At 39.0% G+C, this 22,711-nt stretch overlaps 1 protein-coding gene across 1 annotated transcript; it reads left to right on the top strand.

Moving 5' to 3' along the window:
• Window positions 1–244: 244 nt before the first annotated feature.
• On the top strand, window positions 245–22,134 carry LOC108719882 (ADAMTS-like protein 5). Its single transcript, XM_041561695.1, has 12 exons — window positions 245–458; window positions 2,880–2,946; window positions 7,795–7,922; window positions 10,404–10,464; window positions 11,548–11,656; window positions 11,815–11,942; window positions 13,771–13,894; window positions 18,506–18,589; window positions 19,030–19,193; window positions 19,819–20,029; window positions 20,492–20,563; window positions 21,514–22,134. The coding sequence occupies exons 1-12, from the start codon at window positions 442–444 to the stop codon at window positions 21,819–21,821; spliced, it is 1,473 nt and encodes a 490-aa protein (XP_041417629.1). The 5' UTR covers window positions 245–441; the 3' UTR covers window positions 21,822–22,134.
• The last annotated feature ends 577 nt before the right edge of the window (window positions 22,135–22,711 follow it).

A 22,711-nucleotide genomic window follows, 5' to 3' on the forward strand; every position in this document is an offset into this window, starting at 1 on the left:
AAGCTGTTTTAATTTACTTGTCACATTATTGCTGTGGAATCTAGAAGATATGAAAAGAAAATGTTCCACCTAAACAATAAAAGTACTAAGATAGCAAGCTTTCTTAATGTTAGGTTTTGCTGTAATATTATAAGCTAAGGGCAGTGGGAGGGACATTTCTAAATGCTTCCAAACCCTGGGATCTGGACATAGCAAAGGGCTGGCCCAAGCTTTCTCTGCTATTACTATCTGAGAGCAGAGAAGCAGTTGACGTGCCAGATCTGAATAGGAAGCTGATGTTTCTCCACCTGGACCTTACAAATGACATGATCCTAATTAAGGCACATTAGAGGGAATAAGTGAATTCCCAAGAATGACATTTTAAAGGTATCTGATTCTGGGAGGAAAGAACTGGTCATATGTTTTCCCTACATCTGTCCATGAGGCTATTACAAATCTACTATGTGGCTGCAGAATTGGTAAGTTCGCCAGGTTGACTTTGATTTAGATTTTCAGGCATATTGCAGGGAATGTTTTCTAAGCTCTATCCAGTGGGTTATATGCACTATATATTATAGTTCCTTTTTCTTATTATCTGTCTCTTTCAGGCCATATTATAGTGGGCCAGCTTACATTCTAAGGCTAATTTACTAAGGAGTAATTCCAATTGAGGGGCACAACATGATACCCCTTATTGTGCCGTTCACTTTTCAAGATTGTAAGCAGGCCAGGATTTGTGGGCAGGCCACAAAGGCCCAAGCTTAAGGTGGCAAAAATATGCGTGTGGCATGCTGCTGGCTGTATCTGAACTGGGGACTGGGTGGGAGAATTTGACAGTTGCTTGAATCTCCCGCCCTTTCAGTCCCCAGTGCTGGCCATCAGTGAACGCGACCAGCACAGCAAGGATTAGATGAGGAAGTAGGGTGTGAGCAGGGTGGAGTGTGAGCAGAGTGGAGTGTCGGTGTGTGTGTGGGGGTGCAAGCATGTGGTAGTGTGCAATCAGTGGGGGGGGCAGGGGTACAGGTGGTCTAGGGGTGCTTCAGGTTGACGTTCGGCCCTGATTGTAAGATCTTGTGAGCAGGGTTCTCTGAGCCTATTTTTACTTTGTAACCCTTGCTTGCAAAATTATTGCAAGGATCCAGTTTGTTATAAATTAATATAAAGTGCTGCATAACTTGCTGGTGCTACATATATTAATAATGATGATTTGCACCTATCCCTGTTGTAGTTCTAAATGTGTGCATTGACCATTTGAACAATTGTTATCTAATACAAAGCTCAGAGAGCAGCACCCAGGAGCAAAATGCAGGGGCATATTGAAATCTTGTACCAAAGATTCAAATTAGGCACTAGCATAGTGCCATTTCAATAACACAGAGGTCAAACAGACCCAACCAGCCCACTAAGATTAACTGTATATGGCATCTTACAGCAGTCCCTCTGGCATTTGCAAGAAGCTGTAGATTGCCAGTCCAGGCCTGTCCTTTTACCTAATAACAGGACTTCCATTGCATCCTGAACCCACAAGGACCCTTCTTTTATCTGAGGAATGATGAGTGAGTAAATGGCATGCCCATGGGCTGCCTGTAAATGGCATGTGGATCTTATGCACACTGGAAGCCATTTACAATCAGACTTAAAATGTTGTGCTTTAGACATGGGCATAAGTAGCTGCAACAAAAAAAGTATAGTGTACTATATTTTCAAAAAAATACCTGTTTTCAGGTTTTTATTTATGGAAGTTATGCCGGCAGTGTGGCCAGTGAGCAAGCCAACTGGGCTAGATCATTATGGAATGCATTACATCCTTAATCTCCTACATGCAACCCTGTAGTTCTTGCTGAAAAACATCTTCCAATCTATTTTAGTTTCTTATTTGCTGTCATTGCTGCAAGTTCAACAAACTGCAGTTACACTAACTTACTCCTAGGTATACATACAGTATAATCTGGAAATCTTGGGAAATTAGGTGTTCCAGATAAGGGGTTCTTCCAAAATTTGGAGCATCATAACATAAAGCTGGCCATAGACACAAAGATATGATCCTCGATTCGTACGATTTTTGGACCGTGTGTGGAGAGTCCCGTCATTTTTCATCTGGCGGAGATCCGTCGTTTGGTCGATCTGACAGGTTAAAAGATTTCTGTCGGCTGCCGATAATATCTCTGCATGTATTGCCGATCGTACGATTTTCAGAGAGAGACTGTAACTAGCTTTGGTCGGACATAACTTTCGTACGATTGCTGTCAGGGACAGAACATCGGCTGATCTGTTCTTTTGTACTTTATTCGATCTGAATGGTTAGTGGCAGGTTTGGAGATGGGAAAGTCCAATCGTATGATCGGATCTTTGCGTCTATGGCCAGCTTAAGTCTACTAAAAAACATTTGAACATTGAATAAACCAGATTTATGCAGCTTAGTTAAGCTCAAGCACAATATACTATTTTATTATTACAGAGAAAAAGGAATCATTTTTTTCTTATAATGGACCTATAGGAGATGGAGCTTTCTGGATAAGAGATGCCATACCTGCATGCCAAAATATTAAATATAATGTTTGCCTTATTACAAAAGTTGCAAGGGAATTATTTGGGCAACAAACTGAACTTGATGCATATTTGTATTTTCAGTCTCAGCTGCTATGTAGAGTAACTATCACAGAATGATATCTGTAACATTTATAAATGCATGTGTTTTTGTTTTACAACATAATTTGTTACCAGGTTTTCTTACCAGCCAATAGAAATTTTCAAGTTTTTTTTAAAAAGTTTAGAAATGTTGACTGGTTCTGGCTTATTGAATTATAAAAGTATCAGGGAATAGACAACTAAGACGTTCCTGGGAGAAAATACGATGGACCATTTTATGTCGGTTGTAATCAAGCAATTTCTCCTATCAGGTTCCATATATTAAGCCTGGCTGTGTTCCTCATCACATTTTCCATTCATGCTGATAGTGACACTCAGGTAAGATGTATAGAAACATAGGAACTGTACATTAAATCAGAGGTGAGTCAATTAAATTATGTATTAATCTTCTGTATACAAAGGTATATTTTATACATATAATTAACTATATGTATGCATGTACCAGATGAGATTGGGTGTACAAAGCGATATCATTGTTTGAAATTTACAATTTTGAAAAATGCATTTTTTTTAAGAAAAGTTTTTTAGCACCAAAAAGAAACATACAATACAGATTGAAACATGCCATACAGTCATGAATGGGGTTACATATTTAAATTGGAGTAGGTCTGCACACATTCATCAACCTACCCCAATGGTTAAGGTCACACAGCAATCATCAAAACCCCTAGACATTAGAGAAGTTATACCCCCCCCCACAAACACACCCCCGGGGCTATTCCCAGTAACACCCAAGTCTGCATCAAATAGAGACTTTTATAGATATTCTACTACATTTCAATTCCTAAAGGATTCCTCCCTGCCAAGGTAATGTTTGTACATATTTTGTCCAATTGGCAAAAAAAGTTGCAACATGATGTTCTCTATTAAGAGTAGCTTCCAACCAGTCCATATGATAAGCAAAATCAAGTTTAGTAAGTATCATTTCAAGTGATGGGGGCAGGCTTGATATGCAACTGTGAAGTATGGCTTTTCTACTAACTGCTGAATATTTGCTAATTTCTTATCTGCCTTTAGAATATTTGTTGTATCTCCTAAAATTGCCCAGAGAGGTGTGGGATGTATCTGAATATGTAATGTGGATTTACAATAGGATATGACCGTGTCCCAAAACTGTTGAATCAAAGAACAGGACCATAGACAGTGGTAGATGTCTGCTTTTAGGACCCCACAATTTGGGCAGGCATCAGAGTCAGACCAGCCCACTTTTTTGCGCAGCTCAGGGGAGAAGTAGCCACTATGTAATATATTTAAAAACTAATGGGGGAATGTAATAAAAGTCGGTAACGGAAAAAATATTTGCAATGTGAAAAGTTATGCCTCTGTGCAAACAAATTTGCCTTTGTGTGAATTTAATATAGTTGTTGCAAACCCTGAAACTGTTTAGCGACCACTTACAACGGTGGAAGAAGGTTTGCGAATTTTATAGTTAGTGCCAGTGCGCAGTGAATATAATAAAACTTCTTACTGAAAAAGTTGTTACGTTTGCTCCAAAAGATTACGACACCTTCAAGCTCTTCTTAAAAGTGGGCAATGCGCAATTAAATTTCGCAATGCACAATTAAAATTCGCAATGTAATAACAGTTTAAGGAAGAGTATTACATTGCAAAATGAGACTTTTTATTCTTATTTGTGCTAATTGTTTTGACTTGACTTTTATTACATTCCCCCAATAATGTGGAAGTGACTAGACTTAAGGAGTGATAGAGATTTAAAATGTAAAGTAAATACATTTTCTGGTATTTGATGTAGCCATTTTCCCATACCTCTCCCAAAATCCTTATCCAGTAGTGGGACTTTTAAAATGTATAAAGAGGAGAGGTGGAAGGTCGCGTAGTAGTCGATCTAAATAAGCAGTCAATGGGGTTATCTAGTGCCTGTGATGGAATTATGCGAATCACTGTGTAAGCATAATGCCTAGCTTGTAGATTTGAAGAGATCCCAAGCTATTGAGGGGTATTGTTCTTTAAGATCTGAGAGGGAGTAAAGATTGGTGGGAGTACGCATTAAGGGGGTTATTTAATAAAAGGCACTAAGTTTGCCCAGGTGCAGTAACCCATAGCAACTAATCAGCAGGTAGAAGTTACCAGTCACCTGATTAAATGCAAACATCTTATTGGATGCTATGAGTTACTGCTACCTGGCAAACTTAGTGCCTTATATTACATATGGGGGTTAATGTCTCACCTGTGTAAGTCCCTGCCCTGCCCAAGCAAGAAATGGGTTGCCAATGTAAGCATGCAGAAATTGTGGGTTGCCTGTGAAAGGAAGAAAGGGTGATATGAACAGTGAGATAGTCTGTGGCATGCTACACGTCAGGCTCTGATTGTTGTGTAAAATAATGGGTTGTCCTTTACCTCAGATGGAAGTTGTCTTTCTTCTGAATGCAAGAGAAAAGCCAAAGAAATGTTTGGTATGAGGGCCTGGTCTAGTAAAGGCATTGAGTAAAGTTCCCTGTTATTAACCCAGTCTGCTGCATACTGAAGATTGCAAGCCAGGTTATATGTCTGTATGTCTGGGCCATTTATCCCTCCTCAACTCAACTCAACCTCAACTGATGGAGTTTCTTCCTACTGATCCAAGGATAGAAAAATGCATTTTTAACTTTTATGAAAATGTATTTCAAAAAGTAGACATAAAATGTTTTATTTGTAGGCTTGAATCAGGCAGGAAATGTATTTTGATATTTAGAGGGCCTGATTATAAGGGAGTTTTCAGCATAGATTTTTTTTTACACTTTTTTTTTACAGTACTTGTAAGGAGTAAGTAAAAAGTAAAAGTAAAAAAACGAATCATATATGTAGAGTGGTACAGGGCCACAATTAGAAATTATGGACCCTACAAGTTAGCAAAGCCCACCAAGGAAGCCCAGATTATTAGCCAGAAGCATTGGATGTAAATAATCAATAACCGTTTTCCAATTGACAAAATACATACACTACTCAACAGAGCCACAGATGGCTTTTCTCCAGTATTTTCAATTGATTTATGCCATTTTTCTGTAACAACAGTGGTTTAAGTGCAGGTGAATGCTGTCTTGCCACTGCTTTTTTCAGAGGGGATGCAATGTTGGAAGTTTTCCTCTGTCTGCCTCTGGACAAAAAAGAGCATGTGATTCACCTGACAATTTAGATACAGCGTCACTATTCTATATGGAGAAGCCCTATACTTGCAAACAGCCTTTGTAGGGCTGTAACAAGTTCAAGGAAACCCAGAGCACAAGACTGAGCTTTCAGCTCAGAGGCAGGCATTACATGGAGTCTCTGGGGCATGGTGTCACAGTGCCACAAAGTGCTTGTGTAAATGTGGGATACATTGTCTTAAAATATTCAGGCAACACTGTGTTATGAAATGCCAAGATCATTTTGTCATAATCACTGTTTCATGAAATCCTGGGGCCATATCATCAACCAAATTTGAAATAATGTATTAACTTATAAAGTAGGTGCAATAATGGTGCATTAGTGGATGTGCCATGGCTGAGCAATGTCTTTTGGCAAAATGGAGGGGGCTAAATCCTTTGGTGCAGTACACTTCTCCACCTTAACAACCCTCTACCTTTTTTACTTACTTTATCCACTGAGAAGTAAACCTGAAAATGCACAATGAGAATGGAGGTGTAGCACTGTAACAGTTAATACTCCTCTCTGTATTTAAAACCTGAGTCAGTCTGAGGGAGTTTTGTTGAGTTTGTTTTACTAAAAAGAAAACATTACAAAAAAATGCAATATTGAATAATGAGCAGGAAATAGTTAATAAAACCCTTCTTTCCCAACTTAACATTGGAGTGCTCACTGTTGTCAACTGAAAAGTCCCTTCCTTCCAGCCAGAAGCAAATTCTTATCTGGTATTGCCAAGATACTTGTAGCTATCAACCCATTCTCACTCTTAATGCTTTAGGAAACCTCTTATCCTTTGAATGCCTTCTCTCGACAGCTGTTCAGTGTCCATATTTCTGAGTTTGTCATCACCATCAAAGAGTTGAATGACTGTAAAAAATAACTGTTGACTACACTAGAGTGTGGGGATCCATGGGTCTTGATCTTTCACTGCTTGTAAGTATTAGAAAAAATCCTCCAGAAATATTTACAAGAACAATAAAAGCCAGATTAGCAACTATGGCAGCTGCCCTATTGATAATTTAATTTGTACAACATGAATATCCGTGTAGACTTATATGGAAAACAGAGCTCATACACTAATAATATCAAGTTGTATAAGCTAGTCACAGAGTGAGAATGATTCAATTAAAGCATGGGAGGACCCAGCCTTTTTTTACCCATGAGTCATATTTAAATACTTGGAGCAACACCAAAGGGCTTGGTGAGCAACATGTTACTCATGAGCCACTGGTCAGGGATCACTGCATTAGAGGATAGGAGTTGGCAAAACTAATAGTACTGGTACCTTATGAGGAAATTATATTTACAATTTAGGGGTTATTTATCAAAGGTTACATTTTGGATTGATGTGAATTTATTTTTACTCTAATAAATTCAAATGTTCTCACAAGGTTACTATGAAAAAATTAGAACGTCTAAAATACGGTTGAGTAGGAGCAACCCGAAAATTCGATTGATATTCGAATACAATGCGAACGAAACTCAAATCTAATTTTCCTCCAAAAAAATGTCAGGAAGCTATTAACATCTTCAAATGGGTCAATGGACCTCCGCCATTGACAGGTTTTAGGTGGCGAATATTCGAATTAGAACTGTTTCCATTATTGAGGTGTGATAAATCTCACATTCTAATTTCCATTTAAATTGGTGCTTTTAAATTCAAATTTTTGAGTTTTGACACAAAAAAATCCGAACATTCTAATTCACCATTCGAACCTTAATAAATCTGCCCTTTAATGTCTTTCTTGTTTTTACTTTGTCCAAAATTGCCACTGTAGTATTATAAAGAATATTGTACCCCTCATTGAGAACAACAGATATTTGTCCCTTATACTTCTGTAATCTATATAAATCCCCTTTGCCTGCTGCGTTTCTATAGCTAAAAAAAGGCCATTATTATATACATAAGACAATATTTTTTTAATAGTTTTTTAACAATTTTTATAAATGAAAATTTCCGTGGTCTCTTTATGAACCAAGAAGTTGTGGTGGCAACCATACTCTTATCTGACTGAGATCATCATGTCTTTTTTTTGAAAGTAGGTGACGGATTCTAAGAGTGATGGGAATACTAGGCCTTTAAATGGACGCTGGACAGCTTGGGGCATGTGGACTTCCTGTTCCAGTACCTGTGGGAATGGAGTTACAGTCAGGACACGATGGTGTTTACGGTAAAAAAATTGTAACTCTTGTTAATAAGTGTATTTTATTCCTTTTAAAAAAAATGAATACCACCTCTACTCCATCTGCCAATCTGCCAGGTTATCTACAACAGCCTTGTATGGTATCACAGTGATAAAATTGCATTTATATGGGTATTATTACCTTAATGTGATACTGACACAAAAAAAGTATTTTCAAAATATTAATCTACATTAAAAGTTACCTATAGGCTATGTTGACCGTTTTTTGCTGATTGCTCTGCCTTTGTAAGTAATTGTTACTTGAAGTTCCTAAAGCTGACTGTTTGCCAACCTGATTATATCACTTCTTAACCTGTCAGTAAGAGTTTCTAATGCTAACTGACTACTGCTGCACAAATATGTCAGCCCCCTCATCAGCGTCGGAGCGGGTCAAAAAGGGGCAGCATCGCTAGTGCATGGAGCACAATTGCGCTCTTTGCACTAGCGAAGCTGAATTTCCAGGTTAAAACTCTTTTTGCCGCCCCTTGTAACAGGCTGCTCGCTGCTGCCTGAGGCAATGTTCTCTCCATGCCTCATGGCAGGAGCGGCCCTGCCCCTCATAGAGGAACATTGGGCTAAGAAAGGTAATGTAAAAGCATCAAGCAAATACTTTTATGGCAAAATTATATGAATAGTATTCAAAGATAATGTTATGATGGACATAAAAAAAGGTTATTTTCTGATGTCAGTATCTCTTTAAAAAGGATCTGTCAGGGAAAACAGGTCAAACTGTTTTATAATTTTTAAATTTGGCACAGGCTAGATATGTTTTTAGTTGCCCAGGTGCCCACAGTCATGTGACTTGTGCTCTGATAAACTTTAGTCATTCTTTAATGCTGCACTGCAAATTGGAAGGAAATCATCCATTCCCTCCCCCCATCCCCCAGCCAGGGCCGCCATCAGAGGGGTACAGGGGGTACTCCTGTACCGGGCCCAGGCCTGAAGGGGGGCCCGGCAGAGCTGCACTTTTTGAGCTGGGCCCCCCTTGACAGCACTAACGCTGGAGTTTGTAGGAAGTGCGTCAGTGGGAACCTGCTGCCTCTCCAGCACGCCCCCTTTGCTACGTGCTTCCCTATAGGACAGCGGCTGGCTATTGATTTGTGTATGACCGCCCGCCCTCCCTCAGATGCTGCGCTCACTCCTACTCACTAACTCTCATCTGCAGCGTGGGGGGATCAGATCTTTTAACTCTGTGAGTTTTGCCTGTGCTCTGGGCTCGTCACTGATAATGCTGCCGGTTTTACTTGACTTGCACAGATTACGATTCCAAGTTTCTGGTAAATGAAAGGGACAGTGATGGTTTTTGGGCATTTGAGATGTCGTGACATAGATCTGCACAGTGGTGTAGTGGAGATGGTGTCTATAGTAACAGTGGGTTAATACTCTCTTGGAAGGGAGTGTGACTGTGGGATAACAGGTATAGTAGGGAGGGGAGAGATGATGTCTATAGTAACAGTGGATAATAGTGTCTGGGAAGGGAAGTTGAAGTCACAAGTTCAATTCCACTAAACACCAATGTGTGTGTGTTTTTTTTTTTTAATCCCCTGGCCACCAATGTATTTTTAAAAAATATTCTTTGGGGCCCCAATGCATTTTTAAAAAAAACTTTTATGGGAGGGCCCTGGCGCCAATGTTTTCTTTTTTAACTTATAGGGGGGACCTGGCCACCAATAGCTTTTTTATAACTTGTGGGGGGGGTTACCTTTTTTAGCATGGGAGGGGCCCATGGGGGCCCCAAAAATTTTGTTGTGCGGGGCCCCGTGATTTCTAATGGTGGTCCTGCCCCCAGCAACCTATCAGTAGAACAATGGGAAGGTACCAAGATAACAGCTCCCTGATACCTGCAAAATGTTACCATGCTCCCCACCTAGTGATAGAATGATAATACCAATTAATAGTAAAATACCCAAGCCAGGACACTACTGCTTCAGTTAAAGCAGTTCCATTGTGAAGTGCTGGCTCTTTCTGAAAGCACAGGATCAGGCACTATGGCCTGACATGATAACCTACACACCAATATTACAACTAAAAAACATTTACTAGTTCAAGGATAAAATTTTAAATGGTAAAATGAATTATTTGCAATATACACATTGTATTTTAGTAATTAAAACTACACCATAAAATTACAGAATCCCTTAAAATGGATTACTTCCCATTGATATTAATGTGAAGTGCTTTCTGTTGCTCTGCACCTGTGTTTATGTTTTGTTATGTTTTCAGCAATAACTGTAGTATGCCTTTGATCACTACTACAAGTACCAGCAAACAAAATACTCCATGTTCCCTTACCTACAGGTAGCGCTGTATATCTTTTGAAATCTATTTTAAAGATGGATTCTTATGTCATCTGATTTGGTTTTCCTGTATTGGAGAATAATTTTGCAAAAATTTCCTGTAAAATGGCCCATGTATTTTTTGAGTTACTGTACATAAGGTACTTACTGATTTCCCTCAATTATCTGACAGGGTCACTAGAATAGACAGGTGTGCAGGAGAACAGCGACAGTACAGAAGCTGTCAGTCAGAGGTAAGTTACATCCTTCTGTTATAGTTAATTTTCAGGATTTAATGGCCACACCACAAAATGTCTTATTATGAACATTCAGAGAATATTTGGGTTGGAACCTAATACCCACACCACAACAAAGTACCTTATTATGATCATTAGGAGAATGTTTGAATTGGAAGTGAGACAATAAGTAATTACCTTCTTGGATGGGGTGTTTCACAGACTACAAATTCACTAAAGCGCGAAGCGCCTAACGCTAGTGCAAATTCACCAGCGTGACGTAATTTCGTTACTTCGCCAATTTACTAATGGGCGCTGTCGTAAATTCGCTAGCCAAGTGGACCTACTCTAGCGCTACTTCGCACCCTTATGCCAGGCAAAGTTGTGCTATGGCGAAGGGACAACGTAACTACGCTAATTCACTAACTTGCGCATTTTACTGAATGTTACCTCTTGCGCCAGACTTGCCTTCGCCACCCCAGACCAGGCAAAGTGCAATAGAGTAGATAGGGCTTGCTTCAAAAAAAGTAGAATTTTTTTTCCCAAAAACTCCTGGCGTCTTTTAATTTTTTAAGGGTGATAGGCTGAAAAAGATCATACATTTTTTTGGGGGTACCCTCCTTCCCCCCTACATTTCCTAACATATGGCACCTAAACTATACAGTGGGCACATGTATAGGGCAAAATAACAACTCAACTTATTTTATGAAGCTTTACAAGGCTTGCGTAGTGTAATGTATTTGCTGCTACATATAGGTCCATTGTACTTTAAATTGGCGCCGTATGCAAATTAGGCATCGCTAGCGTAACTTCGCTTTGCTTGACGAATTAACGCTAACACAACTTCGCTACCATTCGCCTCCCTGAGTGCAACTTCGCATTTTAGTGAATTTGCGTAGCGCTGACGAAACTAAGCCTGGCGAAGCGCGGCGAAGCTGGCGCTGGCGCAACTTCGGATCTTAGTGAATTTGCCCCTCTATGTTTGCCAGTACTCTAGGGACCTATAAACGCTATAAGCTTCCACATAACTGTTTAACTGTTTTTGATCAGCTGCCGATGAATCGAATTTATTATACATACAGTATTTCTCTTTGCTAACAGATGTGCCCAGAAGATGCTTTACCCTTCAGGGATCTGCAGTGTGCTCTGCACAATTACAGACCCATTCCTGGCAGTAAACGGGGGTACAAGTGGGTACCATTTTATGGAGGTAACTACATGTTGTATTCATGGGGATGATAGCTTATGCTTTACTGTCAAGATAAATGCAAGATTTCTTATCCTTCTCCTAAATGATCATCTTCTAAAACAATCTTTATGCCTTTGGCAAAAAATTACATTATGGACCTTTCTGAAATGTGTTTTTAGCACCCACTGCTTGTCATCTGAACTGCTTGGCTGTCGGACAGAACTTTTATTACACCTTTGGACGAGTGTTAGATGGAACAAGCTGTGGGCCTGACTCTAATGGCACCTGTATCAATGGCCAGTGCCTGGTAATTATTTTTATAATTTCAATAACCTTACAACATTTCAAGCACGGACACCAGCTTTTGTGAAAATCTTGTTATTGAGCGGGGCAGGAGTAAAACGTCTTTTGTGTTCTATCTGTTTCAGAACTTAAAGGACCAATAAAGTAAATTTTTTTAAAAAAAAAATAAAAAATTAGTTTGTATAGAACGCAAAAAAAACCCCACCAAGACATATGTTGCAAAGTCTTTATTAAAAAATAACTTACTGAAACTCCGCTTGTGCTCCTCTTCAGAAAAACCAACAGGGCGACTATCCATCATGTAGCGCTCAATTTCTCCTTCCTGGCTATCTCCTATAGCAGGCAGGAAGGAGAAAGCAAGCGACGCACAATGGATCGTCGCCCTGATGCCTTTTCTGAAGAGGAGAGGAGTGCAAGCGGAGTTTCGGTAAGTTGTTTTTTTAATAAAGACTTTGCGATTTTAAAGTTACACATGTCTTGGTGGGGTTTTTTTTCGTTCTATACAAACAATTTTTTTTAAAAAAAAATTTGATGCTACTGGTCCTTTAGGACAGGGCTGCCTTCAAAATCCAACATTTGCTTCTTGGGTTCAGTACCATTTTGTGTCCCTTCTAAATTCCAAACCATAAAAAAGTGAATATTAATATTAATTCCAACAATGATTGTGCCCAAGAAAGGGTGCCTGTAATGGCCACCCTGACTACAGTCTTTATGGTCGGCACCTATGGTTTTTCAGATATGGAGCAAGTTGAGCACCATGGCTTAAGGCTACTAAAAACATTTGACCATAAACATTTTAAAATTTAACTTGCTACATTTTTTCCCCCGGCTAATGTACCTTTTAAGAAGAAAACTGTACCAACCCAGGGAAAGATGCCATGTGGCCATCTTATCTCTGTCTCTCAGACGTCCATGGACGTCCATGGAAAGAATTAGGCTTGTGCATGTGCAAAGGTGAAAAATGTGCACATTTGGTTAGTGTGGGACACCTGCAAGAGACAGGCCAGCTGTTGGTGTTTCATGGCCAGTTGGTGTGGTTTGGCTGGTGCAGTTTTTTCAGGAAAGGAACACTGGCCTGGGGAAAAAAATCTCTATGAATTGGGCTTTCCTTGTCCTGTAAATAGGATGTTCCAATTTGGAATGCAGAGACCTGAGGCAAATTTTCTACCTGAAGTCCAGGACACAAAGTGCAAATATATGGCATATTGTACCCTTCATTTGTACTTTGCACCCTGGCCTGCAAGTAGTATATGACATCTACAAACTCTGATCTGCCCAGAATACATACTGTAAGTCTGTCATAAGAATAAAGCAGCATATCTAGTAGGTTATACCTTTTATAGGCTAAGTAGTAAGTATAAAATGCAAGCTTTCATGACTAATTAGGCCCCTGCTTCATATGGACTACTGATCAGTAGCATTGGTCAAAACACACAAGTAACTGCCACCTGACAAGGATGGCAGTCAAAGCATGCATATTAAACTTAGATCCTGCCAGTGTACTAGACCAGCCTAAGCCTCTTAATTATCATATCAATAATGATGAATGCTTGCAGAAACAGAATGGAGGTCCCACGGCAAAGGTGCATTTTGCCCCATTGTCACATTAAACTGTAATATTATACCATAAAAAGCATAGTATTGGTAAAATAAAAAAAACGAAAACAATAGTTACTTCATCATTCTGACGAGCTTTAAGTGGAACATCAGTTTAAGTATCACGGACAAAATGCCTGCCTAGGTTACCTAAACTTCCTACAGTGTCTGTTACCATGCTGTACTGTAAACATAAAATATAAGCATATTGCATTTCTGTCATGTTTTTCTTCCAGAAAGCAGACTGCGATGGGATCTTTACATCTGAGGTCTCCAATGAATCATGTGGAAAGTGTCAAGGGCAACAAAATGCCTGTGTTTTCATACAGAATGTTTACCTGGCCCCTTTCCCCTCTTCAGGTAACAACTCTCCATTTAGAAATGTATGAAATACACAAAACTATCAAACTGGGTTAGCTTTTATCACTGATATCATAGGAGAAAGAACAACAATTTTGTGAAATTGATTTTTGCAGTTCTGAATATTCTTATATTTGTCTGCTTAGTGTTACCGAAGCTTCGGTGGATCGTAGTTATCAGACCAACATAGAACACATATTGTAATGTAGAATACTATTGGGTCAGTGCCTTGTATGCTTCTATTTCGAATAGCCAACATTCCCATCCAGTTTAGTTCAGTATAAAATTGAAACTGGATTAATAAGATGTTTAAGAAAAGAAAAAAATGTTTCTAATATACAGTAGTTAGTTTGTCAAAAATGCAATCTATAGGGCTGCAGTGAATGGATGTCTAGCATACTGTAATAGCGAGATCACAACTTCCTCCTTTGCAACTCTCTACCCTTTTAGTTAGTCAGCAACTTGAAGGGGGGCCACAGGTAGGGTTGCCACCTTTCCATGGCCCATGATCCGTGCAGAGGGCGGGCCATTATGTCAGAGGGGTCGGGCCAGTGATGTTGCAGGCAGAGTGATGTCACCAGGATGGGGCTATGATGCAGCGATCAGCGTTTGGCTGATCAACATGTCAATCAAGGGAGAAACGAGGCAGACTGTCTTGAGCTGGGCAGCACTTCTGAAAACTGGGCGGCCCGGGTCAAATCCGAACAGGTGGTAACCCTACATGACCTCAAGTCACTGATTGTATTGTTCTGGCTATTATGTTAGACATCTGTTCACACCAGACTTTATAGATTACATTTTTGGCTAACTAACTATATTAGAAACATTTTTTATTTTGCAAGCCTATCCATTTACCCAGTTTAATGTTTACACTGAACTGTTCCTTAAAGTACTGATGGGTCTTAAAACTGTAAAACATAAGGAACACATTTTTGTCTTTCAAACTGGAGATCCAAATAATTTTGAATGCCATATGTAAATAGTAAAATAACAGATTTTGCCAAACAAACATTGTTTGCAAATTCAGTCCTTGCTCTTCCAATAGAAGAATAGGATTTAGGAAACAGACCCTGGGGCACAGGGTCTGCTCTCTGAATCCTAATCCATGACACCTGCCCACAATTCCCATTTCACCCCCCCCCCCAAGAACCTTGATCCTAGTTCAGTGCCAACCACTGGCTGGTGCAGTATGTAAAGGGGGATCCACAAATGGACAAATGTGAGAGGTATAAAGTCATTAAGTCCCCCCTAATAATTTGTGCAATAGAACAAGTTCAGCTTAATTTGTTTCCTGCAAGGCTATATTTTTCCCAGGAACACTTCCTGCTCTGCTACTGCAGAGGGAACTAATGAGCACAGCTGAGGTAGGAACTTTTACCTGATGTACAGATTCCCATGTGCAGGATTAAGTGAATGTTCCTGTTGTCTTTCAGCTCGCTGCAATAAATGGGATTACTTCTCTCTTACCTTACCTTCGAACTCTGAATTCATTTTCATAGGTGCAACACAAAGTTATGTGACTGTAGTGTTAGAGACTAAAATCCAAAGTGGAGTGCACTGTAATACCATCCTCAAAGTTACTGTGGAAACCCAAAATAACTAATTCTTTTCTATTTTAATTATTACAGAAAAGTTTGCTTAAAAGTGGTATTTAAAGAAAATTTAACAACAGGAATTATTAATGTTCATGTCAAGTTTTCTCTAGTTATTTTAATTTATTTTAGGGACAGAAGGTTTCATTTAATGGAAAACTGTACCCCCAAAATGTATACTTAAGCAGAAGATAGTTTATATCAAATTAAGTGACATATTAAATAATCTTACCAAACTGGTATAAATATTTAAGTAAATATTGCCCTTAAGTAAATATTGCCCTTTTACATCTCTTGCCTTGAACCACCATTTTGTGATGGTCTGTGTGCTGCCTCAGTAGGGTTGCCACCCGGCATTTTACCCGCCTAGCCGGTAAAACACCTGCCAAGGCCGGGGCCGGTATTACAAATTTACCGGCAACGTAGCTGCCAGTAAATTTGTAATACACCTAACAAAAGCTGTGGCCTGCCCCCAGTCTGGTCAAAACTCACCTTTTTGCCGGCTTCTGGCCAATCACGTGCCGTGGCTCCACCCCCTTTGACGGCACAACCCGCCCTTTGATGAAGGCCCGTCCCTTTGTTTTCCACCGACCGGTGGAAATTTTATTAAAAGGCAACCCTATGCCTCAGAGATCACCTGACCAGAAATACTACAACTCTAACTGTAAAGGAAGATGTGTGGAAGCAAAAGACAGAAATCTGTCTGTAAATTGGCTCATGTGACCTAACATATATGGTTTGTTTGTGTGCACCATGAATCCTAGCATCCCAAGGGGTGGTCCTTATTTTTTAAAATGGCATTTTTCTATTTAGGATTAACCAATGGCACATACTACTTAAAAAGTATATTATTATGAAAATGATTTATTTACATGAAGCAGGGTTTTACATATGAGCTGTTTTATGCAATATATTTTTATAGAGACCTACATTGTTTGAGGGGTATAGGTGCTAAATAGCACAAGTGCAGATGAGAGTATTTTTATAATCCACTGCCCTATACCAATAAGGGGAGAACCAACTTACATAAACACTTGACACCACTGAATTATGAAATGTAATTGACTGTAAGTATATGAAAATGTCGGGGAGCCATTAAATTATATGGAGTGTTGCACGTAGCCCCTTAGCCACCAGTTGAATAAGCCTTATAAGATGTTTTGTGCATAAATGCAAGAAAGATAATATGGTCAATATCTAAAAAGAGAAAATGTACTGACTGTATAATTTATTATAAACGAAAGTAGGGAACTCTTAAATAGCAAATGTGCATAATCATTTATTTTTCCTCTATATATACAGTAGAGAAAATACTCTGTAATAGTACAGATGGCTCAGCTCAAAATGTTGTCTGTGGCTGACACAGGATATGGTACTTAAATGGTTTGACAAAGAATGGATACAAGGCTCTGGGCCTCATAAAAAACATAACAGAGTACTTAGAGAGATTAGTTCAGGTTCAGTCAGGCCACTATTTCTGATTTTCTCAGACTCCCTTTCTGGTATAGAATCAATTTCTTAGAGAAAACCAATTAAATTTAGGTGTTTAAAAAGGGATTATGATTGCCTGCCAATTATAGGATCATAATTTGGACATCTGTGGTCGGCAAGTTATTTGAAGCTTTGTTAAAAGATAACATTGAAGATTACATTCTGGAAAATGGCATTTTAAGCAGTAATAGGCATGGCATGAGGTACAGATCATATTAAACTTTTTTTTAACTTTTTATGAAGTAGTAAGTATGAAATTGGACGTGGGATTGAGTTTCTTCCAATGGGGCAAACTGGAGACAGCTTTTGGTGCCTTTCTCTGAATATACCAGACTTCAGGCAGGTTTCACTGGAAAAAAAATGTTAAGGTTATAGACAAATCTTTTTTCAAGCAAAATAATGCCACTTATAGTATACAATTAGGAATATATTGCTATATCTGTAAATATTTTAAAGTAATATGTAGGAACACATTTGAACAGTGTTGGACTGGGCTGTTACCCCAGTCTACACCTACCTTCCACCCCCGTGCCATAAACCTCTACTTGCAGCTATCTTGTTAGGGGAGAAGCTCCAAAAGTTCAAGATCAGAGTAGGGAGTGGTCCTGGGTCAGTTGAGCTCACAGGATTTTTTCCTGGTGTCCTTCCAGCCCAGTCCAACCCTGCATTTGAATGAAACAAACTGGGCGGAGAGGTAGCAGGGCGGGAAGCCAGTTGAGGGGGCTGGAGTTTTGACAGGGGTTTAATTCTCCTTTAAATTAACTAAACATTTGACATTGACATGTGAAGTATTTTTTGTACTGTTAAATTAGTCTGTTCAGTCCTCTGTAAGAAACCCTATTTAACAAATATAAGGGCTCAATTACATCTGCCAGCACACTGGGCAACTTGCACCTTTCCCCGCAGTAAGTTGCACGTAAAACTATTTTCATTAAAAGCAGGCCCGGACTGGCAATCTGTGGGTTCTGGCAAATGCCAGAGGGGCTGATATAAGGAGCCATAGAAAGTCAGTATTTAGTGGGCTGGTAGGGGTTGTTTGGGCCTCTGTGTGGGCTGATTGGGCCTCTGTATAACTGAAATGCCAGGGTCTAAATTAATTTAGCCCTTGAGCTACCATCGCCTCCTGACCAAACAGTAGCTCCAGAGTTCTCACAGCGCTTTGTGTTAAAAGACGCATTACAGTTGTGCCAAACGAATAGGGTGCACACATCATTCGCATGTTGAACACCAGAAATGATGGCAGACGGACAAAATATTCAACCCTGATTTGTAGCAAAGCACATGCACAATTGTGTTGATTTTTACCAAAGAGCCAAATTGCATTACATTCAATGCCACTTTGTGCTTGTAGTAAGGCTGGAATTCTGGGAGGAAAATGCTGCATTGTGGGGGAAAACACAGAGATTGAACTTGAAATTGGACTTTGCTCATCACACTTGCAGATATTAATGATCCCTATGCTCTACATCCTTATTTATACCCTTTTTTACACTGCACTTGCTTATATGTTACTCATTTATACATTTAGGTTACTTCGGATACAAAAATGTGACAAGAATACCTGCTGGTGCTTCACAAATTAAAGTGACAGATCAAAGCCGCAACATATTAGGTAAAATTTGCCAGTCATACAATTTTTTCATTCATTTTGAAAGTAAAAAGAAAAGCATTGATCTTTGTAACAAACATTTATTTAACATGATACTATTAAAGTAGCTGAACTTCAAATAAATGTTGTGAATACAGTAGAACCCCAATTTTATTAATCCGGATTTAACGTTTTCCTGGAATTTGAACCATTTTTTCACAGTCCCATGCAGGTAAGTGGCGTGTTTTTTTTCCAGATTTGACATTTTACCAGAATTTAGGATGTTTTGATGTCATCCCCTGGGAAACATAAAATCAGGGTTGTAAATTTAATTTTTAACCACCAACTATTACACAACTACAGTTCCCTACAAGCCTTAATAGTTTAAACAATGAAGCAGTGATGGGAGCTTTAGTGATAACATCAAAAATCTATAAGTTTGTTCTTTACATTCTGTCTTTTAGCCTTGATGGATTCAAGTGGCCACTTTGTAATTAATGGCGACTGGGTGGTTTCTTGGCCAGGAAAATACAAAGCAGCAGGAACAGAAGTTCATTACATTCGGAATTCAGAAAGTCATGAGGTTTTGGAAGCAGATGGTCCTACAAATGAGGATCTTTATGTGCAGGTAAGACCCCCAGTTGGCTGAAGAACATTTTGCATTTTTACAACTATTCTGCTGTATAGGGTGTTAGATTGTAACATTATTTTCTACACTAGGCAAAATAATTTAGATTTAATTTCTTTGTTCTGGGCCTTAAGCCAGCCATAGACGCAAAGATCCGATCATACGAATCGAGGATTCGTACGATTTTCAGACCATGTATGGAGAGTCCCGACATTTTTCATCCGGCGGAGATCGGTCGTTTGGTCGATCGGACAGGTTAGAAAATTTCTGTTGTGTATTGCCGATCGTACGATTTTCAGTGGGAGACTATCACTAGATTTGTCAGACATAGATATCGTATGATTGCTGTCAGGGGCAGAACATTGGCTGATCTGTTCTTTAACTACTTTATTTGATCTGACTGGTAAGACTTTGATCTTAATGGTTAGTGGCAGGTTGGGAGATGAGGAATTCCGATCGTACGATGATTCGAACAATCGGATCTTTGCATCTATGGCCAGCTTTAGAGGGAGGGTTATTACATAGGCCTACTAAAATGGTGGCAGTTCAGTTTGCTTGCTTGTACATTCTGTTTACGTTTTTTGTGTGCTTTTAACGTCTACCACATTGTGTTTTTATTTGGCAGGTTCTCTTCCAAGAAAATAATCCAGGGATTACATATGAATTCTGGCTACCAAAGGATCTTTACGATAATTACAAAAGGGAGCCCCAGTTGAGCTGGCAACATTCAGAACATGAGGATTTGAGCTCGTGGGTAAATAAAACTGCCTCCAGAAATGGGGAAAGTCATTTAGGAACACTGCAAGATAAGCAGGTGCTTACTGTTTCCAGAAAAGGTAAATACTTATGTGTTTCCCATTTTCCAACTTGGGTCTGATTATACCCAGCCCTGCAGACACCCCCCCCCCCCGTCCCTACAACATCACTGCCCCACCCCAGTGATGCCATTACCCTGACCCCTGCCAGAAGTTATCAGTAGGGAAAAGTGTCAAACCTAAATAGATTGCATAACACACATAATTTACCTGTGCAATTTTCCCTTTCATGTAAAGGCAAATCACAAGTATTCAGATTAGCTGGCATGAACTGTTTAACCTGCTATACACATGCTTCAACTCTTGCTGTTCATTTACGTTAAAAGTGAAACCTATTCCCCCTAAATGTGGTTTGCTAAGCACTTTTCCAGTTGAGAGTTTGCAACCCAGACTGTATTATGAATTTCGCTCAAAACTAGTAAAATATTTGGAATAACATTCAAACTTTCATTTTCAACTCTTTTTCTACTTTTTTTCTTGAAGGACGATGTAGAAGGTGTAAAACTCCAAAGGGAAAATCACAGAGGATAAAGCAGTACTGTCAAAGTGATTTTGGTAAGAATAAGAATAAAGCAATTCCTAGAGTTATAGTCTTTAAATACTTTACCCCTCACATTTCATATCTGTTCTTCCTTAGCCGTTGTAATGCTTAATGACACTTTTTTCAGCCAAACTAGGTAATGTAGCTAAAGTCACTAAGTTTACAGCAGGTCTAGTAATCCATAACAACCAGCAGGTAACTTCTACTGGTCACCTGTATGAAAACAAAACTAAAAAATTAATTTCTATGAAAATTGCAAAAGTGCCAGATGCCATGTGGAGGAAACCAAATGGCTACTCTATGCATGGTTGTATTTGTAGAGGACAAGGTGGATTGGGCCTAGTACCGGCTGAGGCCTTGTGTATGTAAGTTCTTATGCTATTGTAATATTTTGGCTACTTGCTTCTACTTGTAAGTGCAAGGACACAGAGATCTTGCATCCATTGACTTCCAATTATGCAATATTATTCATAAAATGCAAAATGTCAGGTTTCCACTTAAACCAATGCAGAGTTGCTGTTTCACACAGTTCCAGGGCAATGGTGGAAGTTGAAACTCACTCAATTGTAGTGTTCTAACACATTGTGGAAGTCAAAGGATCGATGAGTTCTTTGTTATTATGAGCACTCGCATCCACGTTTATATGAAAGCAGTTGCAGTAATTCCAAACTAAGTTGCATCTACAGCTATACAAGGGGCAGTAGAAAAATACAGTGAGCTAATATATTTTATTTCTACACATTTGATTATCTTTGAAAGTAATCATAGTAGGGATAGAATAGGAGATATTTATGGAGAGCATTATAAGTATTAGTGGTCCAACATATTCCAAAAATGCCTTTTTTTCTTTATTTTTTTAATAAGTCTAAATAACCATGCCAAAGAAAAAGCTTTTATAGCCTAAAAGCCCATCTTTTCCCATGGAACAGAAATAATGTTGGACTTGTATTTACCATTTGTGCAGCGATCCATGCCAAGGTTTTGGGAAGAAGGCTAATCGGACAAGAGACACGCTATGACATCCAAGTAAAACATGCTTATAAAAACAAGTTTCCAATCATGTACCGTGAATATATCTGGGTGTCCAATACATGTGACTGTCCTTATTTAGTGGATAGACATGAATATATTATGATGGCCTCAAAACATGTGAACCATGAGTATACTCTAAACAGAATCCTGCTCTCTGCGACCAGCTTTGTTAAACCCTGGTCCCCACAGGAGGACCAGAGGCTGCAGCATGTGAACACTTTTTGTACAAGTACACCCTGAGGCCTTCGAAAATAATCTCATTGTTATAGAAGGTGCAGCTGGAGAGGAAACTTGGATCAATATTCCAGCAAAATCTAGGTTAGTTCAGCTGTTAGTTTCTTTAATATTTCTGAAGGCTGATTATTGGCTGCATCTGTCCAAAAACATATCTGGGACTCTGCAAAGCAATAGTGTTAAAATATCAGAAAAATAAAGGGACAGCACATATAGAAATATGCCAAACCACTACTGTCCGAAGTGCATTTAAGCTTGCCCCCATAGCATAAAATAAATCCTCCAAAACATCAGTGAATTACCTGCCAAACATCTTGCTGACCAGATACTGAAAATTCCTTCAAGAGGTAAGCTATGTTTGCAGAATAAACATCAGGCTGAATTTAAATAAACAGGCAGTCTGCCTAGGTATGTCCCACATTCCTTTAAATAAAAATCGAATGAGACTCTTCGCACTATAAGATCAAATAAAGTTTTAAGTGTCTCTCTCCAAGTTAAATATGTCTTTGCTCTGACTTGATGAGTTGGACCAACCCATCTTTATGGAACATAAGGAAACTGTGTCTATATAGGGCTAAAATTTCCATTTATCCAATTGGGAAAACTGTGAATATGACTGAAGAAGACTGTCAAATGTGTCTGATTTTGAAACTATTTAAATTGGACATATAATATAGTTACCGGCTCTTTCTCTTACAGGCAAATTCACCATGAACACTGTTGAACATTTCTGTAGTTTGTACCCGGCATAATGCTTTTTAACAGGAAGTTTGCCTTAAGATTTTTTTAAGTTGGTCATTCGTTTTGACAAGTCCATGTTTATCAAAATTTGAAATAGAGTTTGCCTCAGTTTGCACAATGGAATTGTAGCCGTCTGTTCATTTATATGGGATATT

This window comes from Xenopus laevis, chromosome 1L, assembly GCF_017654675.1.
Source record: "Xenopus laevis strain J_2021 chromosome 1L, Xenopus_laevis_v10.1, whole genome shotgun sequence".
Taxonomy (NCBI): domain Eukaryota; kingdom Metazoa; phylum Chordata; class Amphibia; order Anura; family Pipidae; genus Xenopus; species Xenopus laevis.